The sequence below is a fragment of the Abrus precatorius genome, unplaced genomic scaffold, assembly GCF_003935025.1.
Source record: "Abrus precatorius isolate BTA unplaced genomic scaffold, Abrus_2018 Scaffold7, whole genome shotgun sequence".
In the NCBI taxonomy this organism is placed as follows: domain Eukaryota; kingdom Viridiplantae; phylum Streptophyta; class Magnoliopsida; order Fabales; family Fabaceae; genus Abrus; species Abrus precatorius.
The window spans coordinates 14,458,221-14,468,671 of record NW_020874417.1 but is presented as its reverse complement, the minus strand read 5'-3'; the positions used below and the strand labels follow the sequence as shown (position 1 = coordinate 14,468,671).

General features: G+C 27.8%; 1 protein-coding gene across 1 annotated transcript; it reads left to right on the top strand.

Moving 5' to 3' along the window:
• The first annotated feature begins 3,913 nt into the window (after positions 1-3,913).
• On the top strand, positions 3,914-10,451 carry LOC113872337 (eukaryotic translation initiation factor). The gene is made up of 5 exons (XM_027509824.1): positions 3,914-4,211; positions 4,671-4,845; positions 4,961-5,086; positions 9,995-10,060; positions 10,140-10,451. Exons 1-5 carry the CDS (start codon positions 4,018-4,020, stop codon positions 10,185-10,187), a joined length of 609 nt encoding a protein of 202 aa, XP_027365625.1. The 5' UTR covers positions 3,914-4,017; the 3' UTR covers positions 10,188-10,451.

Here is a 10,451-nt window from a genome sequence, read left to right as displayed (position 1 = left end):
GAAAAGTTAAGCAATGAAGTCAGGTATCATTTACATTTTGCTTTATCGTGTCTTTATATTTTGTTTTTCCTTCTTCACATTGTTTCAAATCAATTTGGTGTGCCTGACTCCATTCCTTTTTCTTTCACAAGGTAATATTACGCATGATTTTTATATTCTTTTCCTATAGTATAAATTTGAAATCAATTTTATGTACTTTGCAGTCTTGAAGTACTTCTGTCTACCATTACAAACATTTGTAGGTGAATAAAAGAAAAGTTAAGCAATGAAGTTAGGTATCATTTGTATTTTGCTTTATTGTGTCTTTATATTTTGTTCTTCTTTCTTCACATTGTTTGAAATTATTTTGGTGTGTCTGACTCCATTGCTTTTTCTTTCACATTTACAAACCTTGTAGATAAATAGAAAAAAATATTAACCAATGTAAGTTAGGTGTAGTTTATATTTTATTTTTTTATGTATTCATGTTTGGTTTATTCTTATTTACACTGTAACTGTATCAATACCATAATAAATAAATACATTCTCTCAGCACCACCACCAGCAACCTCTCTCAACTCATTTTTTTTATTATTAGTTTTGTGTACTTTGCGACTCCGCTATTTTGCATCCTTGACGATAAATCTTGCATTTGAATAGAAGAAAAGCTTAAGAAAGCAAACTCAGGTATCATCTCCATTTTTTTCTTACACCTTCATGTATCGTTCATACTTCTTCTTCCTCTTTCATTTTTTATTACTTCATTTTTCCTTTATATGATTTATATAGCATTATCATTTTTTTATATTTTGATTGCTTACATACCATTGTTATGCATTTTTCCATTGCTTGACAAGAACAAGCTCGAGTATCATCTCCACTTTGGTTCACTCTTCTTTCTTTTTATTATTATTCATTACTTTGTTTTTGTTTTATATAATATGTATATAGTATTGATTACTTACATACTTTTGTTATGAATTTTTCTACTTTTTGGCAGGAATAAACATTAATATAGATTAATTAAGGAAATAAAAGTATGACCTTTATTATGCATTTTTTATTTATTTTTATTTTTTCCATTGTTATGCTTTTTTTACATTTTGATTGCTTACACGCATTTGTTATGCATTTTTCTATTGTTTAGCAGGAATAAACATTAATAAATGTTAACTAAACTCAGGTATGATCTTTTTGTGTATTTTTTTATTTTTTTATTATTATATTTTTTTATATTTTGATTGCTTACACATCTTTAATATTTTTTTTTTGTCTTTGTTCTTTACTTTCTGTCTGCAATATTATGTTGTTCTAAAAACATAGTTATTTTATTATTGTTGAGTAATGTAAATTTAAATTTAAGGTTGACCATTATTTCTTTACATCTTTATTTTTTCTAAAATGATTTTATAATGCATATTTTTAACGCTTTCTTGCCATTGTATTTTGCAATGAATTCAATCTGTTAAATGAAATTGTTTTGTGTATTTAACGAGTTTGACAAGATAATGTTGAAAATGAAATTAATTATTTCTTCACTATAGCATATGTTTTATATACTAATATATGAAGTGATTATTATACATATTTTTAAAATATTAGTTAAAAAAATTGTTTTATATACTAATATTTAAACAGATATTAGTATACGATTGATAAAGTTAAAATAGAAGTAAAGACTTTAGATTCTTAGAGTTTTTTCATTCAATTGCATTAACTCGTTATCATACTACTAAAAGTCAATTAGCATTTTCAGATTGTTAGATATTTATGCTTGCAAAATTTGTAATTGGTAAGAACGAAGTTTGGAAGTTATGCAGTTCGAATCAAATAGCAGTTGTGTACAAAATTCTAATTTACTGTAAATCTAATATCAAATGGATAGAAATAATTTTGCATGTTGAACAAATTTAGAAAAGGAGACAAATGTATTTTTATATTTGATGATTCAAACATGCAACTTTAGATATTTCTTTTCAAGATCTTAGTTTATAACTTATGTAAATATTATGATGATTGTAATTTTTTTTTCAATTTTTTTCTTAAATGAATTCTATGTACATTTAGTTTGTATGAATGTTAACTACAATGAAATTTTTTATATATGGTTTAATGAATATTACTATTGTTAATAATCTCTTTTATATTTATTTATTTTTTGCTAAAATAATCTCTTTTATATAAAATAAGATCTCAATAAATTTATATTATTTAAACAAACAACACATAGGAAGAAATATAGCAGAAAAAAATATTTATATTAATATAAATATTTATTTGATAAAATTAACATAATATATATAATATACATATTTTAATAAAGTTGATGACAAAAAGTGTTAATATTTTTATTTTAATCAAAGTTTTATTTATTATTTTTTATGTTGTTGAATTAAGGTAATAAAAAATATTAACAATATTAAATTTAATAATAAATTATAACTTGCTACATGTCAAATTTTATTTAGTTTATTTTAATTTTAAATTTTAAAATGAAAATATAATTAAATCATGTAAAAATTATGATTAACAATGTGTTAGTATATTAAAATAATTTAGATCAATTTTTTTATACTAATAATTAAATACACTTAATTTTATAGAAAAGCTAACACATTCATTTATTAAGTTCTATTATTTATCTTTTCAATGGACAGATTTTTTAAAATATAAATAATATTATTATATATTTTAATTTGTAAATTTTTATTTATAATAATCTCTTTTATATAAAATAAGAAGTTAAAAAATTAATATAAATATTTACATTATTTAAACAAACAATTATATATCATGGAAAGTAATATTTACGTTAATATAAATATTTATTTGAGAAAATTAGAATAATATATATAATATATATTTTTTAATAAATTTAATGTAAAAAATTGTTAATTTTTTATTATAATCAAAGTATTTTTTATTATCTTCTATTTTATTGAATTAAGCTAATAAAAAATATTAAATATTATAAACTATTTCATGCATTGCATAATAAAATATTCATTATTATATTATATATTATACATTATTAACAAATATTCTTTTTTATTTTATGACAAAATAACAATACTTACTTTAATAATCATAATAATCTTATAATACAATAAAATTAATAATAATAATGTCATCTTTTAAATATTAGTAATATTAATATAATTTTTTTAATTAATTTCTTTATTAAATAGTAAAAAAATAATTACATTTATATTAATAATGATTACTATCATATAACGATCTATGTATATTTAATCTGTTATATTTTTATGTGACAAAATTTTGCTATATAAATATATGTTTTAAGTAAAAATTATTAACAAAATATACATTATTACATTATATATCATACATTATTAACAAATAATTTTTAATAATAAATTTTTTTATTTTATAACAAAATAACAACGCTTACTTTAATAATTATAATAATCTTAATTTTATTTATATTATTCTAAAATAATATGATCAAAATATATTTTATTTGAATAGTAAAAAATAATTTATTTATTTATATTATTAAATTAATTTCTTTAACAAATAGTAAAAAATAATTATATTTATATTAATAATAATAAATAATATATAATCACTAATGTATATTTAATCTGTTATATATTTATATGATAAATATATGTAATTAAATTATTAAATAATTTAAATTTATTTTATAATTTTTTAATTAAAAAAATTGAAAATTTAATATTATAAATTATTAATGCAAGGAAGTTTACACTAGTATATTAATAATTATGTTAATAATAACAGAGTTAAAAATAGAATAAAATAATTATAGGAACTAAGGAAACTGGAACATTCATGCATATTTGTGTAGTTAGAAATAATGTAAGTAAAAAAAAAACAAAGAAAAGTAATATCCATTTATCATATCAGAAAGGGGAGAGTCTTAAATCATCTTAAACGTTTTTTCATCCTCAAACATTGTTGGGCCATTAGGGTCCAATTACAAAGCCCTAAAACCATCCAAGTATTAACCATTGAGGTTGTTGGCAGAGAGAGAGAGAGAGAGAGAGAGAGAGAATGGCAACGACCGAAGCAGTGGCGGAAGCGGTTACGGTGGCGCCGGGGTCAGTGCCGGAGACAGGTTTGAAGCACAAACTGGAGAGGAAATGGACGTTCTGGTTCGACAACCAATCCAAACCCAAACAAGGTGCTGCTTGGGGAACCTCACTTCGCAAGGTTTACACCTTCGAAACCGTCGAAGAGTTCTGGTGGTATGTCTGTCTCTTTTTCCCGTTTTCCGTTATTTTAAAAATGGAATTTAAATATGCAATCTGAAATCCTGTGTTTAATTCTGATAGATTTGATTGATGCCACTGATTAAAAATAAAGGTTTTTTATGGATCTTAGGAGAAAAACCCTTAAAGGATCCTATCCTTTTGTTGGACTTTGTTAAAAATTTCCATATTTAGAGAAACATGAGTGTAAAAATTTCCATAGTAATATTATTACTGTTGGAGCAATCAGTTTTTGAGCAAAAAAGGGAGGATTTTTATGGATCTTAGTGGGGAAACCCTTAAAGGGTCTTAATCTTTTGTTGTTGTTGGGAAAATATTGTATATACAGAGAATAAAGGCTTATTTATTTATTTTAACTTGTGAGTGTAAAAATCAGGTTTTGGTAAATATTGCTGGAAATTTGATGATTTTGTGATGTGGAAAATTTTGCTGTAGTCTGTATGATCAGATATTCAAGCCCAGCAAGTTGCAAAACAATGCGGACTTCCACTTGTTTAAAGCTGGAATTGAACCGAAATGGGAAGATCCTGAGTGTGCCAGTGGTGGAAAGTGGACTGTCACTAACAACAGCAGCAGGAAGGCTAACCTTGATAACATGTGGCTTGAAACTGTAATTTCTTTTTATTGCTGACCTGTTTCGTTTTTGTGTTTAAATAATATCTGGAGATCTTTTGTTTATCTGATGTTGTTCTTAATGGTTATTTTATGGTGTTCCTACTGAATAGCTGATGGCTTTGATTGGGGAACAATTTGAGGATGCCGAGGACATATGTGGTGTGGTTGCAAGTGTGCGCCAGTGGCAGGACAAACTTTCATTGTGGACAAAGACAGCAGCAAATGAGGCTGCCCAGGTTTGTTAATATCTTGTGAATGGAACTTGCAACTTTATGTGTATTCTGTTATCTTGGCTATATATGATTTCTTGTTATAGTATCTAGAGACTAGATAATGGTATGCATACGAAAGCATCAATGTTATCAATGACGAATGATAGGTGACGGCAGAAGCATGACGGTCATAATAAAATGAAATGAAATATAATAAAAAGTTATCAAATATCAAGTTAACAAAACAAAGTGATAGAAAACAATAAAAGCATAGAGATTGATTATCTAGTCCTTCCTTTTAATACCAATATAGTCATCTTTTTTTTCATCTACTAAGGCATATCCTTTCTTGTCTTCTCCTTCAAAGTCTTGAAGATTAATTTTTAATTCATCTTTTATTTCCTCCAACATGTCTACAATCTACATCTTCTAGTTCTTCATTTTCACCATCTTCAATTATCACTTTCTCTTTTCCTTCTGTTGTTGAACATGACATGAAAACTTCTCTAGCTTTAATAGTAATACTATTTGATGAATTCTTTTGTTTCTTAGAATGATACCTAGTACATGTTCTAGGCTCTTCAACTCCATAAGCTTCATTAGCAGTTTCCCAATTTAAAGTGTTATCAACTTATCATCATAAAAAATTAAATCATTTCTAATATAATTGACTATAATTGGATAAATTACATTTTTAAGATTGAAACGCTGTTTGCATTGTTGATTATATTTTACATGAACCAAATCATGCAATTTTTTGGGATCAAACTTATCTTTCTTCTTTGAATGAATCTGCAACTGCAACGTTAGTATAATTGAAAAAATATAGATTAGTTTCTTTCTAATTTCTAGAAGAAAGTACAACAAGGATTGCCTATCAAAATAAAAGAGAAATGAGATTAAGAAATCATTTGCTAAAAACACTCTAGTTGCACTCACATCTTAATGCACTACATGTCAAGCTCAAAATTTTGATAGTTACACAAATTTGGAGCTGAATGGCCATACATTCACCCGTATTGAGCTACAAAACCAAAGATAAATTATAACTTAAGAGATGTTAATATTAAATTGACTTGAAATTAAAATGTTAAAGTCTTTGAAAAATTAACAAGAAGTTCAAGTAATATGTTTTGTTGCACATCCTAACCTGGCACCAATCTCTTGATACAATCATATAATCTATTTGTAACCTCCAAATCAAATTCTATTTGAGGGTTTTCATGAAAGAACTTCAGGTTTAAACTTAAAAATATGGTCAGTTGCATAAATGGGACAATGAAGTTGGCAAGTCCATCTATTTTTAATAATTGCAAACATATCTTTGTATTTGTTTTAATTATTTTTGAAAGACTTAATAATGGCTTCTTTAGCCTTGTTCATAACTTCATCAATATATCCCATGACTAGTCTTTTCTTACCATAAATCAAATGAAGCACCCAAATAAGAGGGACCATGATTTTGAGAGTATAAACTACATAGTTCTAAAATAAAGTCATTAATATAACTTTTGTTGCTTGCTTTCCTTTAGTTTTGTTTGAGAATTTATTTTTACATCACTGCGTAGAAGTAAACATTTTTTTAAGATTTGTCTTTTCTTTAAAATTTTTCAACAAACTCAAGGTACTTAAATGACTAGATAAAACCAACAAGAGAGATTAATTGTCTTATTTAAGGAAAGTTTTTCAATATCTTCAAGCATACGGTTTATGTAATGAGCTTTATAAGGAGTCCAATCCAATTTTTTTTTCTCTTCTAATATTTTACTAGTTAAGACATAACTGCTTCCATTATCTGCTATAAGTTGAGAGCTCAATGGTATCATGTGATCTATGTAACCAACCTCACTTAGTGAGATAAGGTTTGGTTGTTGTTTATTTGTTATAAGTTGTACAACTTTATTCTCTTCAATCTTCTCCACAAGAGTATCAAGCGAATCAAATAGGTTTTTATCAATATTTACAAAATTAGTTCCGTTAATGGACCTCACATAGTCCCCGCAAGAGAGTTCACTAAAAAATTACTCAAGCATCTTTGCTTATGATCGGTCTATGCATTTGACATGATGGAACAACTATGTTTGCACTATTGCTTATGATTTTTTAAGGGAGAATCAATGTATTCTAACTTTTTCTTTAGAAGTGGAACATCGTGATAACTCGAAACTAGCAAATTTGGACCAAAGGCATCAATGACTTTAACCATTTCTTGAAAGTTCTTCAATTTAATAAAGTTAAAGGAAAAACCAACTTGTACTAAAATTGAACTATGTATTGATGGACCATTGTCTTTGCTTCCTTGTCATATACTTCTCTTATATTTGTTTGTCTTAGTTTTAACTTCTTTCTTTTGTCAATGATAGTTTATGGTTTCCTATAAAACAAGTTCATTGGCCCTTTCTTATCAATCTTCTTATTTTTCATAGCAATACTATGTGTTAAACTATCTTGCTCATCTTCACTTTCATCATAGCCTTTACTTTCAAGGACCCTCACATTTGGAATTTCAAAGTTGTCTTGACTCCTTTTCTCCTTGTGATATGCCTCATGCTCCTTAACTTCTTTTGGACACTTGGGGCAAGATTTCATATCAACCTTCTTTCCAATTAGATGTTTTTTTGACTCTGGAATCCTTGTACTCAACTTTTTCACAAAAATTGCATACAATGTTATTTATTTCACCATCTGTGAACGAATGGACATATTTCCATCTCAGATCAGAATGATTAAAAGCTCTTGGCAAATTTGAAGACTCTTGTTTAGTCATGTTAAGAAAAGCTGAAATAAAGAACTATTTTGTGGAAAGAAAGAGAAAAATGATTTAAAACAAAGAACAAAGAAAGTGGGAGAGGGAAAATGAAAAAAAAAAAGGAAGTCATAGGTAATGCTGAAATAAAATGAATTTAAAACATAGAACAAAGAAAGTGGGAGAGGGAGAGGGAAAAAGGTAAAAAAACAAAAAAACGTAGCTATTGGAAAAAGTAGTACTCAGAGATGCAACAATGACAGTTGCTCCAGAAGAGAGAGGTGAGGATGAAGAAGAAAGAGCTGTTGGAACAGAGAAAGACAGGATTGTGAGAAAGGAAGGAAAAATTTGGAGTTTTTACGGTTTTGGTTTGCAACTCTTACTTTGGACCGGGTTGGGTCAGAGCTGAACTCTTTTTTTGCTCAAAAACTACCATTTTCATCATGGCTGCTAGGAATGTAATGGCCACCATGGCCCTGTCATCATGAACCTGTTATTTTTCGCTATGGTTGTGGCGATTTGGGAGGAAACCACGAGCAATATCTGCCATGGTGTTGTCATGGCCATTTTTTAATGACACTGGAAAGCATTGAAACATTTGGTAGAAGTTGTCATTGAGTATGCTTCTAGCTCTTCCTATCTTCAAAGTATCACTTCTTTTGGTCCTTCCCAAGGTTTTAGGAATTTTTTTGGAGCCAATAATTGAAATACATCAAATATGTATATTACATTCTACACTTTCGATGCTGATGTCTTGCTAATACAATATTGTTTGTTTATTAAAGGAAAAACTCTATCATGTTATGTTCCTTTCTCTTTCCATTGAAGTATTTTATCATTGAAGTTCCTTTGCAGTGCAAGCCATCACAACTGATGATGTAGATAAGCACAACTCTAGAATGCTTTTTCATGTGCTTCTGTGTTTTTCTCAAAGTAGTTAATGGCAGAATGTGATATGAAGCTCTTACCCCAAATAATGTTACAATGACATAGCTAATGGCGAACAGCCACTATAATCAAGATAGCAGATGTAATGTAAAATCTAAAATAATTTTATAATACGTACATAATTAATACTAAAACTGATACACATGTAAATCATCAATTCTCTGCTCTGCTTCTGTTATGTCCACTCCAGCTGCTCCTGCTGACAGCACCTTGCTTAAGATAAATGGTTGGACAAACGGTAACCTTTACCCATTTACAATACTAACCCTAATACAAAAGTAACACAATAGGCCATTTGACTCATTTCATATCTACTTTAGATGGAATGCTTTTTTCTTAAAATGTTTTGATGTCGGATATGTTGATATCACATGCATTCATTCACATTCTTATTTATTTATTTCATGTTGATGTTTAGACTGTATACTGTTATCCTATGCTGATGGTTAGAAATTCTTTTGGTTGTGGTGTGTTTAGAAATATTTGGAATGTTAACTTTATTATAGGAATATTTTAATTGTAATGATTCAAAAGATTTTTCACATTGATAATAGCTCTCTTTATTGGTTTGAAGTGTGGTGATAATAATATTTTTAAGGGATGATTATGTTTCTGGTGACTTTATATAATGGGCTTTGGGAAGGAAGATTCTATATTAACTGAAATTTGATTTACTCGATGGTTTTGGAAGGATAAACTAGATCCATGGTCAGTTGTCTACAACTTTTGAACGGCATGCTACTAAATTGGAAGTAGGTGAAATCCTAGTTCACAGTTAATTAAATTGGAGTGAAAATGGAAGAAACAAATGTAGTGTGATTAATACAAGTGAAGATTTCAGGTGTGTGTGGGGTGGGGGTGGTGGACAAGAATTGTAAGCACACAAAATGTACTAGAAAGATCAATGATGAATTCATATACAGCTTTATACTTTTAACGTTTATCTATGATTTCTCACATCTTACTAACCGCCTGATGTTTTATGCACAACTCCTACGCTTTAGTGAACAATCTTCTACATATTTTTATTTTGGTAGTTGCCCTACAACCTTTCACATTTTGTCTATATATCTGTTAATGTAATTTTGTAACTGTTTCATCTGGAATTTGTGAATATATCATATCATTTAAGTGCCATATTTGTCATGGCGCCATTCTACAGACAAGTGCAACATTCCTTGCCAAAACTCGGCATAACTTTTGATGTGACCTATTTTGTTATGGAATTTATTTTGCAGATGAGCATCGGAAGGAAGTGGAAGGAAATCATTGATGTTAACGACAAGATAACATATAACTTCCATGTAAACTTGTTCTTGTAAATTTTGATTAACTAATGTAATGCATATATATCTATGATTCTTACATCTCTAGTTGTTGCAGGATGATTCTAGAACTAAAGGAGCAACAAAGGGTCGATACACAGTATAAACACTGCTGGAGCATCGTCTTGCACCTGTGCTGGAAAGGCTGTAGTATTGATATTGATATCTTTATCATGTGCCATGTGTACTAGACCATACTACTCTCTTGGTTGAGGGGTTAGTTTTGTTTTGTTCACCCACCCCACTTTTGGGGTGTTAAAACTATCACAAATTTTTGAAATGGTCTGTCAAATTTTTCATTAGAGTTCATTTGCAGTTTTTCATGTCACATTCAGAAAGCTTTAAATTTTGAATATGTCGACTCCAGTTT